Below are 23,287 nucleotides of genomic sequence, written 5' to 3'. Positions count from 1 at the left end.
TTCTAAGATCTGGCACAAGACAAGGGTGCCCACTCATTCTCACCACTTCTATTCAATAAAGTACTGGCAGAACTTGTCATAGCAATTAGGCAAGAAAAAGATATCAGGATATCTACATAGGAAAGGAAGAAGTCAAGCTCTCACTGTGTGTGGATTACATGGATACATTCTTTGAAAATCCTAAAGACTCTACCAATAAAGCTTTTAGAAAGAACAGATTTGCATAATAAAGTGGCAGGCTACAAAAGTAATATGCAAAAATACTTGTCTTTGTTTTATATACAAATAATAAAAGAGGAGATACTAAAAACCAATAATCCCCTTCACAGTTGTGCCTCAGATAATTAAGTACCTTAGAATCAAGTTTATGGAAGAGGTGAAAGACCTATCCAAAGAAAACTAGAAAACATTGCTTTAAAAAATAGAAGAGAACACAAGGACATGTAATATGTATCCTGCTCATGGATTGGGAAGATTAACATAATTAAAATGGCAATATTTCCCCTATCATTATAGAGATTTATAGCACTCTCTATAAGGATACCCAGGACATCTTTCAAATAAATAAGTCAAACACTCTTAAAATTTATATGTAAAAATAAACCTCCATGAACTGGGAAAAGAAGTTGTAAGGCTTCACTCTTCCCAACTTCAAACTTCTGTAAAGAAGTGGTCATTGAAACAGCATAGTATTGGAAAGAGACAGAATCTAAGATCAATGGAATAGACTAAAATATTGTGAGACTGATCCTCAATTGATCTTTGGGAAAGGATTGAGAAATATGAAGTGAAACAAGGAAAGCCTTTTCAGCAAGTGGTGCTAGGAAAACTGGTCTGATACATGGGGAAAAAAAACCCTCAGCCCTCTTTTTAATGCTGTGAACGAAAGTCAAATCACAAATGGATTAAAGACCATGATAACAGACCTGAAACCAAAAGGTACATCGAGAAAAACATACTCAGAACTCTCCATTATACTGAAGTTAAAGGCATCTTCAAGAATGAAAGGCCACTGACCAAACAAGTGGAAACTTAAATATACAAATAAACAACATTAAGAAGCTTTGGCACCTCAAAGAAAACAGTAACCAGGAAACAAAGATGGCCACAGATATAAGGCACTGGTACAATGTAAGAATTAAAAAAATATATTAACCCTTCATCATTATTCCTTAGGGAGATGCAAATCTAGACAACAAGGAGATATCTCAAACCACAGAGACTTCTGTCACACATCAAAAAGAACAAGAGTCAATGCTAACATGGATTAGAGATAATTAGATAATTAGAGATAATAATAACATTAGCATTAGAGAAAGGAACTCTCATTGCTGGTAGGAATGCAGATTGGTACAGACTTACTGGAAAACAATTTGGACATTTCTCAAAAAACTAACTAAAAATTGTGCTCCCATATGACCCAGCAATACTCTCCTGGGTGCATATATACTTTAGATGCCCCAAAACACAATGCAGAAAAGCAATGTGCTCCCATATTCATTGCAACTGGTCATGATAGCCAGAATCTGAAAGGAACCTTAGTGCATGGAAGAGATGAATGGATCAAGAATCTGTTGTGCATCTATCTACATAGAGGAATACTAAGCAGCTGTTAGGAAATATAAAGTCATAAAATTTACTTATATATTTTTGAATATGTTGATATATGCTGAGTGACTGAGTGAAATGAGTCAGAGGGAGTGGGACAGACATAAAATTATCACATTCATTTGTGGGATGTTGGATGTGACACTGTACCTGAATCTCCTTTCAGATGGTAATTCATAGATATATTTTTTCTGCGGACCTAATCGATCAATTGTTTCATTATTCTTGAGGCTGAAAGTTTACAAGGTACCAATGCACCAGAGATGAGGAAGGATAGCACAAAGAGGGGTGCTATTCCCCTAAGATTAATTCTTTTTTTTTTTTGTTTTGTTTTGTTTTTGGGCCACACCCGGCAGTGCTCAGGGGCTACTCCTGGCTGTCTGCTCAGAAATAGCTCCTGGCAGGCACGGGGGACCATATGGGACACCGGGATTCGAACCAACCACCTTTGGTCCTGGATTGGCTGCTTGCAAGGCAAACGCCACTGTGCTATCTCTCCGGGCCCAGATTAATTATTTCTAATCAGGCTTGACTTTGAACTCTCTATCCTCCCTCACAGAACTCTGGATAAAGTGAGATTACCTATCAACAATGTGTTGCTCCTGAGGCATTCCTAAACCCCAGTATTCTTGCTTATCTTCTCCCAGGAACCTCACTTGCCCCAGGCTATACTTCTGCTGTGTTCTTTTACCCTGCCTATATCCTACTTCCTCTTGTCCTACATATGCATTGTTGGGATGGAATAAATTGTCTCTGTTCATCAGCCTGGGAACCATTGTTTCCTGGTCATAGCTGGGGGCTATGTTCTAGTCCCATATGTTCTTTCCCATTCAGAGAAAGAAAGTTGACCCTTTCAGGCTGACAAGGCTATATATTTATAAAAGCATAGTGTGGTAAATTAATTTATATTGAAATGAGATTGTGATGAAATAAAATAGAAATAGGAGTCAGGTGGATAAATACATGGTAGACAGCTTGCTACAAGGAGTAGGAGAGTGCAGGTAGAGCAAAGTAGGGACCATTATGACAATGATAGTTGGAAGTCACTTTGCACAAGAATTGGGTGCTAAAAGAAAGTAAAGTGATATGCTTGATACTCCTCAGTAACAATATTGAAAACCACAGTCTATAAAAAAGGGAAGAAAGAGAGAAAGAGAAAGGGAGAGAGAGGAGAGAGAGAGAGAGAGAGAGAGAGAGAGAGAGAGAGAGAGAGTGAGTGAGAGAGATGTTTGCCAGAGACAGGAGCTTGACGGACAGGAGGGAAATAGGAGGCAATGTTGGGGGATCATACTGCGGTCCGTCCTAGGTTAGTGCATGCAAGGCAAACACCCTACTGCTCGTGCCACCACTCTGGTCCCCAAAATTATGATTTTCTTTTGAAACTTTATTAGGGAAAATTACGTATCAGGAGAAAAATAAATAGTAAACATTAGTCTTTTTAATATTGCTATTATCTCTACCTTCAGCACATTTGTCATAGTATCCCCCTTCCTTCATACCTTGGCAATAAGCATCCATAATTAAAGATTACATTTATTCAAATTTATATAATTGTTCAACTATAAATGAACTTAGTCACCCGCAGAGTGCACAATACACATGTTTTTTAAAAGTCTTTTTTTTTTTTTTTGGTTTTTGAGCCACACCCGGTAGTGCTCAGGGGTTACTCCTGGCTATGTGCTTAGAAATCGCTACTGGCTTGGGGGACCATATAGGACACCAGGGAATCGAACCATGGTCCATCCTAGGCTAGCAGGGGCAAGGTAGATGCTTTACCGCTTGCACCATATACATATTTTTATACCCATTCACTTCTATTAGTATTCTGAGATGGAAATAAAATTTTCATAGAGAACTGGATTTTGGCCAAGTCTGAGTGTGGGGAAATCTTTATCTAAACAAAATAGTAGTGTCTAAAAGAAAAAAACAGAGAAATATATATTATAATAATATATATTATGTAATGTATATTATATTAATATATAATATAATATATCATATTACATTCATATATTATATTATTATATATAATATGTTATATATTATATATATATAGAGAGAAGAAAAATATATGCCTTAGAGACAGGAAGGGGAGAGAGCATCAAGGAGAATGGGCAGGAAACTGGGGACATTAGTGGTGAGAAATGTACACTGGTGAGGGTTGTTGTACATGTGACTGTAACTCAATCAGAAACAAGTAAAAAATAGTCGGGGGAAGAAAACCAACTGTTTATGAACAACCTTGTAACCATAGTGTTTAAATTAAAAATAATAATAAATAAAAGAGAACTGCAGAGTGGATTAGAACCAGAAGCCTTGAAATAGAAACACATCCTCTGCTCATAGATTGGGAAGATTAACATCATTAAAATGGCAATACTTCCTGAAGCATTGTGTCAATTTAATGTGATTCTTCTAAGGATATCCAAGACACTTTTCAAAGAAATAGACTAAACACTCCTGAAATTCACATGGAACAATAAACCTCCATGAATAGCTAAGGCAAATCTTGGGAAGATGAAAGGCATCACTTTCTCCATCTTCAAACTGTACCATAAAGCAGTAGTCATTAAAATATCATGGTACTAGAATAAAGAAAGACTCTTAGATCAATATTCTTAAATATTCTGATACTGACCCTCATGTATGTAAGTAATTAATCTTCGATAAAAGGACAAGATATACAAAATTGGCAAGGAAAGCCTTTTCAACAAGTGGTCTTGGGAAAATTGGTCAACTACATAGAAAAAAAGTGAATTCAGACCTCTCTTTAATGCCACAGTCAAATCAAAATGGATTACAAACCTCAATATTAGACCTGATATCAAAAGGAACATAGAGGAAAATGTAGGCAGAATACTCCATGACACTGAAGCTAATGGCATTTTCAAGGATGAAACACTACTGGCCAAGCAAGTGGTAGTAAGAATAAACAAATGGAACTACATAAAACTAAGAAGCTTCTGCATCTCAAAGGAAAGTAACTAGGATACAAAGACTCCCCATGAAATGGGAGAAACTATTTACTCAATCAGATAGGGGTTAATATCTATGATACATAAGACACTGGTAGAGCTTAACAAGAAAAATACATCTAACACTATCCAAAAATGGGGAGAAGAAATAGACATTTCCTCAAAGAAGAAATACTTTGGATGGCCAAAAAGCCCATAAGAAATGCACCACATCCCTTCTGTTGTTTCACTGTTACCAGAGAGCAGATCATGGGTTCCCCGTGGATGCAGGGGTTCTGGAAGGATTTTTCTTTCTGGCCGTTGAATGGCTGCTCTGAGCACCCTAGAAACCCCAGGTCTCAGCCAGGAATTAGGCAAACTGCCTTTCTTCTGCTCTTTCAGAGTGATACAGATAGGAAAAGCTGGGGCTGCACCATCAAAACTCCAGTTCCCAGGGCATATTGACCTTCCCTCATGTGGCTGTGAGTTTCTCCCCAGATGAATGGCCATGCCTGGACACCTCTCAAAGGAAGTTTTATAGAGATGTGATGCTGGAGACCTACCAGCACCTTCAGGCCATAGAAAGGTCTCACCACAATACACATTTCAAATAGAAGCTTGAAAGTTTCCAGGTCAGAAGGAAGATGCTGCCACCATGGCCCCAGCTATTTTCATGGAATGCATTCATCAGAAATAGAAGTTGTTTATGTGAACCTTGTATTTTCCAGTATTGAGTTTTGACAGTTTTGTGAGCATGTTCAACTGTTTCATGATGACCAGTGATACCACCTTTTCCTGATGAATAGCCATCTATATAATTTAGCAGAATATAAGGTATGGAAGAGGAGTGACTATAGAAGAAATTCTAAAAGGCATCTTTCTGAGAAAAATCCAATCATTGATTCAGAAAGGGTTGAGGATTGAGTGTAGGCTTTTCCACACACCTGACCTGAATAAAGTTTCTCTCTATGAATTTTCATGTGCCATAAAAGTGATGAGGATTGAGTGAAGGCCTTCCCACACTCCTGACATGAATAAGGTTTCTCTCCTGTATGAATTCTCATGTGCGCAGAAAGCGATGAGAAATCAATGAAGGCCATCCCACATTCCCAACATGAATAGGCTTCTCTCCTGTGTAAATAGATGTTCATTGGGAGTTGGATTGAGGTCTGGTTGTCCCAAAGTTCCTAAAAGAGAAAGGGATATCCTATACCCCTGTCCAGGGAGTACAGGAGATGGTACATTGATAATTGTCAGGAAATAATTAATCCACACAGAATATTGAGGAAATAGCAGGCAAGAAAATTGATATGGCAAACTGCTCACCCACAAGCCAGTCACTCCAACAAACAAAACCACAAGCCAAGATGACAGCCCCAGCTGAGCTCACCTGCCTTCAATTTATTCAATTCCAAAATTCAAGCCTCTCCATAGGAAAGGGGAAAATACCAACTGATTGAAATACAATAACAAATGGGAACAAGTAAGGACCACTTCAAAAGGCATCCATTTACTTAACGCTCCTGCATGAATTTTCATGTACACAGAAAGCAATGATGAATGAGTAAAGACCTTCCTACATTCCTAATAGGTAGGTTTCTCTCCTGCATAAATATTCAAGTGCCTAATGAGCACTGAGGATCGAAAAAAGGCCTTTACACACTCCTGACATGAATAAGGCTTCTCTCCTGTATGAATTTTCATGTGCACATAAAGTGACAATGACTGAGTGAAGGCTTTACTACACACCTGATATGTATAAGGCTTCTCTCCTATATGAATATTCATGTGCCTAATAAGCAGTGAGGATTGAGAAAAGGCCATTCCACACTCCTGACATGTATAAGGTTTCTCTCCTGTATGATGAATTTTCATGGGCCTAATAAGCATTGAGGATTGAGAGAAGGCATTTCCACACTCCTGACATGTAAAGGCTACTCTCTAGTATGAATAGTCAAGTTTCTAAAAAGCTTTGAAGTTTGAGTGAAGGACTTTCCACACACCTGACATGTATAAAGTTTCTCTCCTGTATAAATTTTCATGTGCCTAATAAGTGTTGAGGATTGAGAAAGCTTTTCCATACTCCTGCCATGTATAAGGCATCTCTCCTCTGAATAGTCAAGTGTCTAAAAAGCTTTGAGGTTTGAGTGAAGGCCTTTCCACACTCCTGACATGTATAATGTTTCTCTCCTGTATGAATTTTCATGTCCCTGTATGAATATTCATGTGCCTAATAAACTTTGAGGATTGAGTGAAGGACTTTCCACAATCCTGATATATATAGTTTCTCTCCTGTATGAATTTTTATGAGCCTAATAAGCATTGAGGATTGAGAGAAGGCATTTCCACACTCCTGCATGTATAAGGCTTCTCTCCTATATGAATAGTCAAGTGTCTAAGATGCTTTGAGGTTTGAGTGAAGGCCTTTTCACACTCCTGACATGTATGAGGCTTCTCTCCTGTATGAGTATCCATGTGCCTAATATACTTTGAGGATTGAGTGAAAGACAAAAAAAAAAAAAAAAAGCAACACATCATTAATCATCAAGAGGATGCAAAAAACCAATGAGATATCATATCACACCACAGAGACTGGCACATACCACAAAGAATAAGAACTTTCAGTGCTGGTGTGGATGTGGGGAGAAAGGGGCACTCATTCACTGCTAGTAGGAATGCTGACTAGTCCAGCCTTTCTAGAAAACAATATGGATATTACTCAAAAACCCCTAGAAATTGAGCTTTCATATGAACCAGCAATACCACTTCTAGGAATATACCCTAGGAGCCAAAAAGCACAATGTGGAAAAGCCCTCTACATTCCTCTGTTCATAGTAGAACTTTTTTTTTTTTTTTTTTTTTTTTTTTTGGGTCTCACCCGGCAGTGCTCAGGAGTTACTCCTGGCTCCATGCTCAGAAGTCGCTCCTGGCGAGCACGGGGGACCATATGGGACGCCGGGATTCGAACCGATGACCTTTTGCATGAGAGGCAAACGCCTTACCTCCATGCTATCTCTCCGGCCCCTTTTCAGAATAGCCAAAATCTGGAAACAACCCGAATTACTTAGAACAAAGTGGCTAAAGAAATTATGGTACCTCTATACAATGTAATACTATGCAGCTATTAGAAAAATAAAGTCATGAACTTTGCTTATACATGGATGAATATGGAGAGTATTATGCTGAGCAAAATGAGTCAGAGGAAGATGGGCATACATAGAACAATCACATTCATTTGTGTGATATAAAAAATAAAATATTATTAAAATATTATGGTAAAAATGTATTTGGAGACAACAGAGATGAAGTCCAGAAGAACCAGTCAATGGAAGAAAGCTTGGCACAAATAGTGGGAGAGTGCAGTTAGGGTAGAGAAAGGACCACTATGACAATGATAGTTGGAAATAATCACTCTGCACAAGAACTGTTTGCTGAAAGTGTTAGACATGATTCCACTTCAGTATCAAAATTGCAAACCACACAGTCCAAAGTGGTAGCACAGCGGTAGGACATTAGCCTTGCACATGGCTGACCCAGGACAGATGAACATGTGTTAGATTCCCAGCACATCTCATATGGTCCCCCAAGCCAGGAGCTATTTCTGAACCCAGAAGCCAGGAGTAACCCTTGAGTGCTGCTGGGTGTGACCCCCAAAAATCTGCAAACCACAGGGTCTAAAAGTAAAGGAAGTGAGTGAGACAGACAGACAGACAGACAGACAGAGAGAGAGAGAGAGAGAGAGAGAGAGAGAGAGAGAGAGAGAGGCCCAGAGAGATAGCACAGCGGTGCTTGCCTTGCAAGCAGCCGATCCAGAACCTAAGGTGGTTGGTTCGAATCCTAGTGTCCCATATGGTCCCCCGTGCCTGCCAGGAGCTATTTCTGAGCAGACAGCCAGGAGTAACCCCTGAGTACCACCGGGTGTGACCCAAAAACCAAAAAAAAAAAAGAAAAAAAGAAAGAAGGAGAGAGAGAGAGAGAGAGAGAGAGAGAGAGAGAGAGAGAGAGAGAGAGAGAGAGAGAGAGAGAGAGAGAGAGAGAGAGAGAGAATTTGTTGGCTCCAGAAGGTGGGAGAAAAACTGGGGACACTGGTGGCAGGAAATGTGCACTGGTGAAGGTATTTTACACTGTATGGCTGAAATTCAATCATGAATAACTTTGCAATTGTGAAATAAAAACAACTATATTATAAATAACCTTGTAACCATGGTGTTTAAATTAAGTAATTAATTAAAAAAATAAAAAACAGGGGAAAAAGAGAACCAGAGGCTTTTGTGGGATTTATTTTCAGTTCAGAAGAGACCTTGGATTGAGGAGTAATTCATAATGCTAAAAACTATGTTAATGGAACTTGAGTCAGAAAGAAAGGCTGGGTCTTTTGCTCAGATTAATGAATGAAAGCCAAACTACAGGATATGATATTTAGCTATTAAGAAAGGAAGAATAACAGCACTCAGCTGCTCTCATGTTCCTGACTATCAAGGCATTGTTTCCAGAGACAGGCTTTCAGACTGTTCTCACAGATGGTTATTAAATTTAACTCAAGAGAGAAAGTCAATAACTGTGGTGATGAGATATTAATTAAATCTCAAACTGATGTTATAAATAGAACAGGCAATTTTTTCAGTCATATGTAGCTTTTCTTGCATTATAGAAGGTCGTTCATGCACTGAAAAAATTCCAAAATACATTTATTACTGAAAACTTGTCATTTAGGTTTCATTCAGCCAATACTTGGGAACACTCTGTACTAAATTGATAAGTAATCATTTCTGCTTTCTTTTAATATAGTGCTGCCAATTTTAGTTGGTTACTTAGAAACAGCAAATAAGACACTTAAAGCTGTTGCAAGAGGGGTTATGGTGGGAGCTTGCCATATATTAAAACAATGAAGATAATACAATTATAAGAAAGCAACTGTAAGGAAGCAAAGAGACTGAATGTAAAAGGCACCAAGTATAGGTGATCCAAATGGAATCCTTCTACAGTCCAAGCCCTTGGCCGGCATTCATTGCCAGAATGTAGGTGAGACTTCTGAATGTAGACTTCAAGTAATTCCAGTCTTTCAGCCTTTGAGTCTCCTTAGCCAGGAAACAGGAGGACAAAAGTGAGCCTCCTCACAGCTTCTCACCCAGACCACACATTGATGAATAAAATATATGTTTATTTTAAACTATTCATTCTGAAGTGATTATTATGCAAAATAGGTACTGGTGGAGTGTGGCTTCTGGAACATTATGCTTTCTAAACTCTATTCCTGATGTGTTCAAGAAATCAATGGTGGTTTTTCACATTAGAATAATGATTTAATTTCTCCTTTGATCCAATCTAAAGATGGTTAGGGTTCTATGATTGTTTTAATGACATAAAGCTGCAGGGACAAAGAAAGCTGAAGAAAAGCCATAATCTCAAAAGTCAGTAGTTATAAAGTAGAGGGACATGTGAATACCATTTTAGAAGAGCTTAGAAAGCTAACAATCAAGATCCAATAGGCAAAGATTAAAAGCAACCTGATTGGTCTATACTACAGAGTCCTTGAAAGGTACAGAAACCAGAACTGGGAACTTAAGAGAAGAAATTATGCTAAAATAAGAAAAACCATGAAGAAAACTATTTGAAGAAAAGGATTTCTACATATCTTTATGCTACATCTACCTATGATTGTAGAGGTCTGTTAATTTAGAATATTAGAGAGGACAAGCCAGCAGGGCTTTGGAAGGAGGGAAATGTAGCAAAAAAAATGGGATTATAGAAACTAATACATAATAGCTGAATACTAATTGACCAATACAGATACTCCTATTTGTTTATTAAGCAACAAAACATTGGCAGTCAGTGCCTCTCCCAGCCCCTTTCCCCCAAAAGAAGAGAGTATGATCAATCCAAAAAGTACTAAAGACAGTGCTATTAACCTACTAACATAACTGTATAATAAAGCTCATGTTGAAGTCTCACGTGTCAATTATCTGTTTGGTCTACTGTAACAATGAGCCCAAATTCAAGGATTACACCTTGACAAATAACCTCCAATATGGAGAAAGAGACAATAAACAAATGCAAAATATTTTGACTTGGGATAAGAATGCACATACATTAAAGAAAAAAATTGGGACCAGCGAGGTGGTGCTAGAGGTAAGGTGTCTGCCTTGCAAGCGCTAGCCAAGGAAAGATTGTGACCGTGGTTCGATCCCCCAGCATCCCATGTGGATCCCCCCAAGCCAGGGCAATTTCTGAGTGCTTAGCCAGGAGTATCCCTGAGCATCAAATGGGTGTGGCCCAACCCCCCCAAAAAAAAATTAAAGAAAAAATTAACCTATTAGTAATTCACTTGGAGGAATAAGAAATAATATAACCATGAAATGATTGTGGGAGAGTACTATGTAAAGGAAATATTCAGAGGCACACTCTTAATTATTAAAGTATGGTATCAAAAATTAAGCAATGGGTTTTTGAAGAAGTTCATTAAAATATAGAGTAAAAGGACAGACATAGAAAATAGAAGTAAAACAATTAGGAATTTAGAGGGTATTTTTTCTTTTAAATAATAGGAGACTACAAAGAAGGGATAGAAAAATAAGGAGAAAATCATCAACAAATGCCTTCAGAAAATTTCTTGAAATTTGATAATGATCAAAGAACTGATAGATGGCAAAGGGTTATAAATACAAATCACAAGAAATGGAAACATACTGACTTTCCATGCCCGAGAGAGAATATAGGGATATTTATTCCTTTTCTTTAAGGAAAGGAAGAAAATAAAAATATATTTATATATCCTTCCATATATATAAATAGAATGGAATGTAAATGATAGGAAAATGTTTTACCCATGGAAACAGGTAACATTTAATTATCAAAATTGAAAAGAGATGCTAAGAGATAATAAATACAGTAGGCAGAATGCTTACCTTGTATATAGCTGACTTAGGTTTGATCCCCAGTACCCCATATGGTCCTCCAAGCTTGCCAGGAGTGATCCCTGAGCACAAAGCCAAGAATAAACCCTGAGCAGAGTTGGATGTGGCCCAACTTTAAAAAAAGAAAAAAGAAAAGAGGGGACTGGCAAAATAGTGTACTAGGTGAGATGCTTGCCTTCCATGTGTTCAACCTGGGTTTGATACCTGGCATTCTATATTGTCCTGTGAGTCCCACCAGGAGTAATTCCTTACTACAGAGCCATGAGTAACCCATAAGCATCACTGGGTGAACCCTAAAAACTTTAAAAATGAGAATGATGAAAGAAAAGTCTTACCACTTTCCCTCTCTGATATAAGGAGGAAAGTTCCACTTAAGAAGCTTTCAGACTAGTAAGGAGATTGATATCTAAATAAATGAATGAAAATGGTATTTTAAGATCTTGATAGATTCAACTCTCTGAGGGGCACAAGTAAGAAAAAATACACTAAGAACTTTCTTTGACATTGCGAAGGATCTTGTTGATTTAGTACAAAATCAGTTAACTAGCCAATCAAACTTGAAAATGAAGTTATTTGAGATCTTACAGATACATTGGATTGGGAATCCTTAACCAGTTATTGCGATTTCTTCTCTCCCTAGAGATCTGGTCCTCAGCTGTGTATCCTCTTACAGCTTGTCTCCTTTTCTACTTAGAAGTTAATGGGCATCAGGTAAAGCACTTGATCTGCACATGGCTGAATCAGGTTCACTTTCTGGCAATGGAGTGATCCCTGAGCTTAGAGTCAGTGTAAGCCTTGAGCAAAGCCAAGTGTGGCCCAAAAAAACAGGAAAAAAGTTATTATTGGAGAAACTAAAAATTGTAATACTTACCTACAAAAAGACTACAGAATCCAACCACCAAGTCTAGTTATTCTTTGAGTCAAAGACAACTCTTTTCTTACCCAATTATTATTGAGTGGCAGGGGAATGTGGGAGACATTTATGCAGATAATGGAAAACTACACATCTAAGCCTATCACATCGAGGCTCTTATAGAGTAAGTTCATAAAATGGACTGAATTAGGAGTGGAACAACCACTGAGGTAAATGTCAGAGTTCATATCTATGCTCTTCTGAATGTCTAACAGTACAGAAATATTTTTAAATGCTTGTGGATGAATTGCTTTGCTTTTAATAAAGATGCTCCATGCTGTTTAAAGGTGTCTTTCTTACATAAGTCTGGAAGAGGCAGGTAAGTTTTTTTTTTAAAGACACAAAAAAAGTAAGAGAAAATTATTACTAACCTTACCACCCATTAACTTATCATTTATATTGGTTTCTCTGGAAGATGTATCATCCCTGGCATCTGTTATAGTAGGTAAAACTCCTACACTTCTCTGATCTTTAAAAGGACAGCCAACTCAAAAGGCATACCTAGTCATGTGATCAACAGGGAGGAAAGGCACCCCTCAGTTGTTAAACCCACACTGGGCCTTTGTAGCTTCTCTAATACCATATGGGAGACAAGCTGCTAAAGAATACCCAGCACAGAAAGGTCCTACTACCAGAGAAGAGGGAGAAAGATTCTAATAACTGCCAAAAATGATGCATCTTTGAGGAAAAATATTATAATAATATAATATAATAATATTATAATAGCAAGAGATTGATTACACCTATGCTTATATTTTGAATACTTAGTTTAATTTCATATTCAATAAAAGTATTCTGTCAAATGCCATACTATGAACAACCCTGACACATGCCACACACATCACACCTGAATTCTGGTGGCATCCAGAAAGTACAAATAGGTGAATTCAGTCCCAGGAATTTGTATAAGATTAAGGAAATCTGCTGAGAGATCTATTCCCTTTGAACAGAGTTCAGATTTATTTCTCTTGAATGGAGTATACCTACACTCTAAGTTCAGATTGGTGGAATGCAGGATTCACAACACTGGCATAGGGAAGAGGAATGCAAACTAGGTGCTTTGAGATAAAAAAAAAGGTGGACAAGACTCAAGTAAGTGAAGCACAATGCATGCACTGATGGAGAAGGCAGGCAAATGATGAACACAAATTGACAAGTTCAGATCAAAGATCAAGATATTAGGGATGCAGAGAAAGCATTCGATAAGGTCCAACACCCATTTTTGATAAAAACTCTCATCAAGATGGGAATGGAAGGAACCTTTCTCAATATAGTCAAGGCCATTTATCACAAGCCAATGGCAAATATTATTCTTAATGGAGATAAACTAAAAACCTTTCCTCTAAAATCTTGTACAAGACAAGGCTGCCCTTTCTCACCATTCCTATTCTATACGGTGCTGGAAGTTCTTGCCATAGCAATTAGGCAAGAAAAAGATATCAAGGGCATCCAGCTAGGAAAGGAAAAAGTCAAGCTCTCAGTATTTGCAGATGACATAATAATATATCTAGAAAACCCCAAAGATTACCAAAAAGCTTCTAGAAACAATAGATTCATATAGAAAAGTGGAAGGCTACTAAATTAATGCACAAAAATCAATGACCTTCATATAAACCAATAATGATAGAGAAGATATGGACATTAAAAAAAAACAACCTCGGGGCCCAGAGAGATAGCACAGCGGCGTTTGCCTTGCAAGCAGCCGATCCAGAACCAAAGGTGGTTAGTTCGAATCCCGGTGTCCCATATGGTCCCCCATTTTGCCAGGAGCTATTTCAAGCAGACAGCCAGGAGTAACCCCTGAGCACTGCAGGTGTGGCCCAAAAACCAAAAAAAAAAAAAAAGAAAAAAACAAAACAAACAAACAAACAAAAAAAACAACCAACCTCAGGGGCTGGAGAGATAGCCTGGAGGTAAGGTGACTGCCTTCCAGGCAGAAGGACAGTGGTTTGAATCGGCATCCATATGGTCCCCCATGCCTGCCAGGGGTGATTTCTGAGCTTAGAGCCAGGAGTAACCCCTGAGCACTGCTGGGTGTGACCCCCCCAAAAAAAAACATTTAAAAAAACAACCTCATTTACATTAGTGTCACACAAACTCAAATATCTTGGAGTCAACTTAACTAAGACATAAAGGACCTATACAAAGAAAACTACAAAACACTGCTTCAAGAAATAAAAAGGAAATGGAGACACATACCCTGCTCATGAATTAGCAGGATTAACATCATTAATGACAATACTCCCCAAAGCATTGTACAGATTTAATAAATCCCTCTAAAGATACCTATGACATTCTTCAAAGAAGTGGATCAAACTACTCCTGATATTCATTTGGAACAATAAATACCCACGAATAGCTAGAGCATTTTCCTTAGGAAAAGGAATATGGGAGGTATCACCTTCCCAAACTTTAAATTGTATTACAAAGCTATAGTCATTAAAACATCATGGTATTGGAATAAAGACAGACCCTCAGGTCAGTTGAATAGACTTGAGTTTTCAGAAATTGTTTCTCAGACATACAATCAATTAATCTTTGATAAAGGGACAAGAAATGCAAAATGGAGCAAGGAAAGCATCTTCATAAAGTGGTGTTGGGACAACTGGTCAGCCACTTGCAAAAAAGCAAACTCAGACCTCCATTTAACACAATGCACAAAGGTCAAATCCAAATGGATTATAAGATCTGGCTATCAGACCTGAAACCATAAGGTATATTGAACAACACATACGTAAAACACTCCATGACATTGAGACTAAAGGCATCTTCAAGGCAGAAACAGCACTCTCCATAAAAGTGGAAACAGAGATAAACAGATGGGACTATATTAAGCTGAGAAGCTTCTGCATCTCAAAGGAAATAGTGCCTAGGATACAAAATCCACCCACAGAATGGGAGAAACTATTCACCCAATACCAGTCAGACGAAGGGCTAAACTCTAAGATATACAAGTTACTGACAGAACTTAACAAGAAAATAACATCTAACCCCATCAAAAAATAGGGTGAAGAAATACACAGACAATTTCTCAAAGAAGAAATACAAATGGCCAAAAGGCACATGAAAAAAATGTTCAACATCACTAATTATCAGGGAGATGCAAATCAAAACAACAATGAGGTACCATCTCACCATGGCACACATCATAAAGAACAAGAACAATAAATGCTCGTGGAGATGTTGGGAGAAAGGACCTCTCATTCACTGCTGGTGGGAATGCCTTCTAGTCCAGGCCTTATGGAAAACAAAATGGCGATTCCTCAAAAAAAACTGGAAATTGGTTCCCATTTGATCCAGCTATACCATTCCTAGGAATATACCCTAGGAGCATAAAAATCCAATACAAAAATCCCTTCCTCACACCTAAATTCATTTCAGTGCTATTTACAATAGCCAGATGGAAATAACCAAGATGCCCTTCAACAGATGAATGGCTAAAGAAACTGTGGTACAATGGAATATTATGCAGCTGTCAGGAGAGGAAGTCATGAAATTTTCCTATACATGGATGGACATGGAAACTATTATGTTGAGTGAAATAAGTTAGAGGGAGAGAGTCACACACAGAGAATAGTCTCAATTGTCTATGGGTTTTAAGAAAAATTAAAGACATTATTGTGATAATGCCCAAAGATGAGGACCGGAAGGACTGGTTCACGATATGAAACTCACTTCAAAGAGAAGTGAGTGCAGTTAGAGAAATAATACACTAACAACTACCATGACAATATTAATGAATGAGAGAAGTAGAGTGCCTGTTTTGAATACAGGCAGGGGGTGTGGGAGTAGGGAGATGAGGGGCATTGGTGGTGGGAATGTTGCACTGGTAAAGGGGGGTGCTCTTTTGATGACTGGAGCCCAACTACAGTTCTATTTGTAATCTTGGTGTTTATTTATTTTTTATTTAAACAACTTTATTACATACATGATTGTGTTTGGGTTTCAGTCATGTAAAGAACACCACCCATCACCAGTGCAACGTTCCATCACCAATGTCCCAAATCTCCCTCCTCCCCACTCAACCCCCGCCTGTACTCTAGACAGGCTTTCTTTTTTTTTTTTTTTTTTTTTTTTTGGTTTTTGGTTCACACCCGGCAGTGCTCAGGGATTATTCCTGGCTCCAGGCTCAGAAATTGCTCCTGTCAGGCACGGGGGACCATATGGGGCACCGGGATTTGAACCAATGACCTCCTGCATGAAAGGCAAACGCCTTACCTCCATGCTATCTCTCCGGCCCCTAGACAGGCTTTCTATTTCCCTCGTACATTCTCATTATTAGGATAGTTCAAAACGTAGTTATTTCTCAAACTAAACTCATCCCTGTTTTTGGTGAGCTTCATGAGGTGAGCTATAACTTCCAGCTCTTTTCTCTTTTGTGTCTGAAAGTTATTATTGCAAGAATGTCTTTCATTTTTCTTAAAACCCATAGATGAGTGAGACCATTCTGCATCTTTCTCTCTCTCTGACTTATTTCACTCAGTATAATAAATTCCATGTACATCCATGTCTAGGAAAATTTCGTGACTTCATCTCTCCTGACAGCTGCATAATATTCCATTGTGTATATGTACCACAGTTTCTTTAGCCATTTATCTGTTGAAGGGTATCTTGACTGTTTCCAGAGTCTTGCTATGGTAAATAGTGCTGCAATGAATATAGGTGTAAGGAAGAGATTTTTGTATTGTATTTTTATGTTCCTAGGGTATATTCCTAGGAGTGGTACAGCTGGGTCGTATAGGAGCTCGATTTCCAGTTTTTGGAGGAATCTCCATATTGCTTTCCATAAAGGTTGAACTAGATGGCATTCCCACCAGCAGTGGATAAGAATTTCTTTCTCTCCACATCCCCGCCAACACTGCTTGTTCTCATTCGTTGTGATGTGTGCCAATCTCTGGGGTGTGAGGTGATACCTCATAGTTGTTTTGATTTGCATCTCCCTGATGATTAGTGATGTGGAACATTTTTTCATGTGTCTTTTGGCCATTTGTATTTCTTATTTGTCAAAGTATCTGTCCATTTCTTCTCCCCATTTTTTGATGGGATTAGATGTTTTATAATCTTGGTGTTTAAATAAAATAAAAATAAAATGCAGTATGGAATTAAAAATGGTATACAATATATTATTGCTCACTTACAGTTTTTCTTTAGCAATAAATATTGAAAAACATTTAACATACTGATTCCTCAATTATTGTAATTGTTTTGGAAAAAAGATATTAGTAGAGATAGAATGGAGTAGTAAGAATCAAAAGTATGGGACACACAATTATACAAACTATAAAAAGTAAATTTTTAAAAATGAGTTTGCTAAAGAGGTATGATGGTGAGAGGGAAGGAACCTTGGGCCTTGGTGGAGGGTCACTGACACTGGTAGTGATTTGGAGTAGAAATCTAAGTGCCTGAGACTTTTATTAATGGCTCTGCAAATCAAGGTATCTTAAGAAAAGTAAAATTAAATAAACATATGTAATGAGAACTTAAAAAAACTTCTTTTGCATCATCCCCTATGTCTTAAAAAAATCAGAACGTGGACCTAAACTGTAAGGAATTATTTCCAGATTTAACAAAAGCTAAGGTTTTGAACATATAGAACACATAAAAAAGGTTATGGCTATACAAGATACTTCTTGATTGTCTATCATTTTTCTATAATAAACATCTCAATTTTCAGAGTTCCTAAAACTCTGTTGTGGGTTGTTGTGTGTATTTGACAAAAAAGATATGTTGACATATTAAACCATGATACACAGACATGTTACTTGACTTGGAAATAGGGTCTTTGTAGACATAAACAAGTTGAGGTGAGGAACATACAAACTAGAAGAGGTCAGCATAAAGTTGATACTATACAAGAGCTGGAGATTTATAATAGGAATTAACAAATCAAACTTAAATGGTATATCAAAGAAGAGAAGAATTATGTTTAGCTGGGGAAAATTAGTAAAGGTAAAGAAGGTAGTTCTGAAGAACATGTAAGATATGATAGGGAGGGTTGAGAAAGAATACAGGAGTTAAGGTGTTTGTCTTGAATGATATTGAACCAGGTTTGATCCCTGGAACCATACATGGTTCCCTGAGTCCCAGTCAAAAACTAACTCCTGAGCATAAGAGTCAGGAGAAAGACTGAGCACTACCAGGTGTAGAGGAAGGAAGGAAGGAAAGGAAGGAAAAAAAGGGAGAGAAGAAGAAAGAATGATTTGGTAGGAAGCAAAAAAGAGAATGCATTATTACAGTCAGTGAGGACACACTGGCAAAACTATGACTCCAGGAGGATGGCTGACATTATATAAAAGAAAAAAGGTGGGAGCTGTCAAAAAAAAAATCTGTCAATGAGTGTAAGTTTAACTTTTTTAAAAACTTAAATTTTGGAAGCATTAGGAAGTGATGGCTTGACGTGCTTAGAGTTGTGTGACTAATGTGATGTGATTTATCAGCAAAGATAAACCAGTGAATTAGGAGTTTCCTCTGTCAGAACAAGAGTTGTGTTGTCAGAAAAAAGGAATGAACTGATTGTCACTGATCAGTGTGACTTTGGCAAAAGATATTTTGCAGATACAGTTAAGGTTATTAATTGGTTGGACTTAGCAAGGCATAATTTGCCTCTCTTTGATCACTGTACCATATGCTTTTTCCCCACCCCCAGGTACTCTCAGGTCCTACAGCACAACAAGGTATATAATCCTGGAAGAACCCAAGTACTGTTGGAGAGGCTCTGGTGGTCCACAGCAAACTTGAACAGATAGGTCTAGCAATCAACTAGCTGGTCTAAAAAGCTAAGAATTATAGAGAGTAGCATCTAAGGTCATTTTTAAAATTCAAGTATATGTCTAAATTAGAAATCAGCTCTCTCAATATTTTCCCCACCAAATTGGTTCACTGTTCTTTTCTTTTCTTTTCTTTTTGAGTCACACCCAGAGCGATCAGGGGTTACTCCTGGCTCTTCACTCAGAAATCACCCCTGGCAGGCTCAGGGGACCATATGGGATGCTGGGATTCGAACCACCAACATTCTGCATGCAAGGCAAATACCCTACACTGCTGCGTTATCTCTCTGGTCCCTCACTGTTCTTTTCTGTTTTATTTTGTTGTATGTCAGGGATTGTGACATATAGGCACTGATATCTCAGTGGGAGAAGACTATGGTGAAGGAATGTGTGCATGTGTAAAAACAAAATCTGTCAAAAACAAAGGTTCACTATGAGGTAAAGCAAACACAAATAACATTTAAAATGGTAAAGTAGGTTTAGCATTAGACTGGAGTGTCAGCAGAAAAATCTATGCTAGCATAATTTGTCACATGCAGTGATGGTCACAGGCAATTTATCAGAAACTATGCTTTTAAATATTTTTAAATAGCTTTGCTTGAGTTTGAGAGACATTTAAACCTTCATAAATTTGTTTCATTTTGTTCTAGAGCGATAATACTTAATATTAGAACATGATCTATGCTAAAATAATAGAACGCTATGTAAACAGTATATTAATAATACCCAGTCTTATATTACTCAGGAAACTGATGAACAGATTGATGGGCATCCTTAAATACCTTTTTCTATGCTAAAAGTAGAAAAGGTTTCCCTCTACTTTAGAAATATTGGATTCATATTTTGCTCTTATGAATCTCCATGTTTTCATTTTATACCATAATTTTGAATATTTCCTCTAGACATTGTGTGCATATCATATTTTCTTAACTAATATTTACAACATAAATTAACATAATTTGACCAATCCATTTAAATTGCTTAAAACAATCCATTTACATACCCCTATCATAAACAATCATATTCTTGTCATATGTCTTGATATATGTAACATTTTTATAGATTAAATTCTAAGGAATGGAATTAGTAGATCACCAAACACATTAAAAACTCATGCCAATATGTTTGGATCTAGAAAGGTATAAATTCCAAGATCCACTCATAATAGTAACAACTTTTTTTTTTTGTTTTCGTTTTTGGGTCACACCCGGCAGCGCTCTATGCTCAGAAATCGCTCCTGACAAGCTCGGGGACCATATGGAATGCCGGGAATCAAACCACTGTCCTTCTGCATCTAAGGCAAACGCCCTACCGCTGTGCTATCTCTCCGGCCCCATAATAGTAATAAATTTTGCACTCTTTAACAATACCATATATAATAGGAATACTTTTTTTCCTCTGCAATTCTGGTTTAATTTGACCAGAGAATACAAAGTATAACTTTAGAAATACTACTGAAATCAAGCATCCTTTCATGTATGCATTAATTGTTCTTATTTCCTTTTTTGGTCTATTCAGACCCTTTGTCTCTATTCTGTACTAAATTGTCTCTTTATTTTGGTTTTGGGGTCACATCCAGTGGTGCTCAGAGTTACTCCTATCTCTGCCTCAGGAATCATTCCTAGTGGGATTGAAGAATGATATGAGATGCCAGGGATTGAACCTGAGTCAGCCATGTGCAAGGCAAGCATCCTAATCCATTGTACTATCACTTTAGCTCCCCAATCTATTCATTTTACTGATTTTTATTATTTTCACTGTAATATTTATAATCTAACTTTATAACTTTTTTTAAGTTCCCATAAAAGTATTACTTTTTCATATATTTCAAAACACAATTTCTGTTTTACAGCTGCTGGAAGTTTTTATTTATTGAAGTTATGCAGATTTATTTATTGGAATGTCAATAATTTAGGCTTTGAGTACTTTTGTAATTTTAAAAAATGTTAAAGTTAGGGCTGGAAAGAGTGCACACTGCCGACCTGAGTTTGGCATCTATATGGTCCTCACTAGTTATTTCTCAATATGGAGCCAGAAATAAACCCTGAGTACTACTAGGTATGACTCTCTCTCTCTCTCTCTCTCTCTCTCTCTCTCTCTCTCTCTCTCTCTATATATATATATATATTTAAAATAAAAAATCTAAAGTTATAATTTCCAATAGGTTAGCCAGTTGATCTAATTCTCTTTTTTTAATTTTTTATTTATAATTATGAGAACAAATATGCAAAGAAAGAGGACAAGGTAAAGTTTCAGTGGAAGGACAATCACCCATAACATAATTCTCAGAAGTCCCCTTGCTGATATCTTAACTTTGAACTTTCAGCCAAAGAACATTAAGATAAATAAAACAGAATCCATGTACAATTACTTTGTCCCTCAAGTCCCCAGATTGTAACACATTATAATATTTCTTAGCCAGCTGATCTAATTCTATCTGGGGAATAATTTAAATACCATTCCTATAATGATATTTTTTACTGACTTATCTCTACTACTTGCTATTTTGTTGAGCTACAAGATAGTATTTCTTTATAGTATCTAGTGTATGGAAAAATTTGCTTTCTTATTTTTCCTTGTATCCTCTCAGATATTTATTCTTACAAATCAAGGAGTATAATTTTTCAACTTTCCTTAAAATGACTTCAGAGAAACTTACAAAATATAAGAGTAAATTGGGTATATCTGCATTTATATAGTGCATCTTTTTAAAAAATTTTAGCTTTCTTCATATCAGTTTTCTACATTTCATTTTAGGCTTATTATAAGAATTTCATATATATAGCACTTACTCTTCTACTTCAAATAAAGAAAATCTGCTGAAATTTTTGAGGAAGAATATTTATATTGGAACTGGCTTCATAATCAAACCTGATTATACATGAGTTTTATAGTTCACTGTTACTCTAAATAGCAATCACACAAAAATAATTTTTCTGCATATATTTATATGGCATTTATTTTTCTTATTGTATTAGCAACCTATCAAAACAAATAATGAATAATTAAAATCAACTTTTGGAACTAATAGGATGATATACTTTCAAATTGAGATATACAGACATATACTTTTAATCATTATAATGTAAAATATCTACCTTCTTTACCGTTCTTGATGTTTGGGAAAACAAGATGTATAGGTGAACTTCTGTTTTCAGAACCTTCTTTTTTCTGGCTGACAGTTGAAATAACACTGTTAAAAGTAGAAATCTGGCCTTTGGCTCCTCTGCCCAAACCCTAGAAATTGAAATGTTAATAATATAGCATGATTCTTACTAAGCTACATTTAAATTACTTATTGTAATTTTAAAATAATAAGCATAGAAATGTTTTAATTTGACAATATAGATAAGAAGCATATACAGCTGATGTATCTTTTCTAGAGCCAAACCAGTTAAGCATAAAGTACAAATAGTTACATTTTCTAGCAATTAAATGATAATAGTCATATTGTCTAGTTTCTTTCAAACTGACAAAGTTTGGAAAAGGGGATACTAGTATTCACTTCACATGGTTACTCTTAGGTAATATATAAAAATAATTAGCAAATCCTTGCATTTACTACCCATTCTATTAATATTAATTACTATTTTTACTTTGTTTATACATAACACTTAGTTGGACTTACACAAACATTATTTTTAATAATGCATGTAAAATGCATGCAACACTTTACCTGCTAGTTTACTGAAGGTTTTCTCAGCTTTTGATATAACTCTGAAAGTTCAGATAAAACAATAAACCCTCTAAAGTCCATATTTTTCTAAATTTTGTGATTATACTTTGGGTTTACTAGGATTAAAATTCATCATGGACAGTTTCATAAGCTAACAATGTACTATAGATAAATGAAAGCAAATCCTTAAAAAGCAATAGTCCCTCTACCACCTTTTAAAAGATAAGATATAATAGACTTTCATGAAGAAAAATAGGGCAGCATTTATGCAAAGGTAAAACATTAACTATAAATAGAGATCTGGGGATACTGATGTAGGGAAGGTCACTTTGGTGGTGGGATTGTTATTTGAACATCTGATGCCTGAAACAACTATATTATGAACAATTTAGTAAATTGTCAAGTTATAATAGAAAATAAAAAAATTTTCCCAAATTTATAAAAAAAATAGAGAC

General features: G+C 36.6%; 1 protein-coding gene across 1 annotated transcript in view; it reads right to left on the bottom strand.

Moving 5' to 3' along the window:
* The window catches only part of HECTD2 (HECT domain E3 ubiquitin protein ligase 2), an 86,587-nt gene that overhangs the window by 42,458 nt on the left and 20,842 nt on the right, over positions 1-23,287 (bottom strand). Inside the window, exon 2 of the mRNA XM_049790840.1 lies at positions 22,255-22,393. Within this exon, the coding sequence (XP_049646797.1) occupies positions 22,255-22,393 (139 nt within the window). The remainder of the gene's footprint in view (positions 1-22,254; positions 22,394-23,287) is intronic.

This window comes from Suncus etruscus, chromosome 17 (assembly GCF_024139225.1).
Source record: "Suncus etruscus isolate mSunEtr1 chromosome 17, mSunEtr1.pri.cur, whole genome shotgun sequence".
Lineage (NCBI taxonomy): Eukaryota > Metazoa > Chordata > Mammalia > Eulipotyphla > Soricidae > Suncus > Suncus etruscus.
The sequence above is the reverse complement of the archived record's forward strand: the minus strand, read 5'-3'. Positions and strand labels throughout refer to the sequence as shown.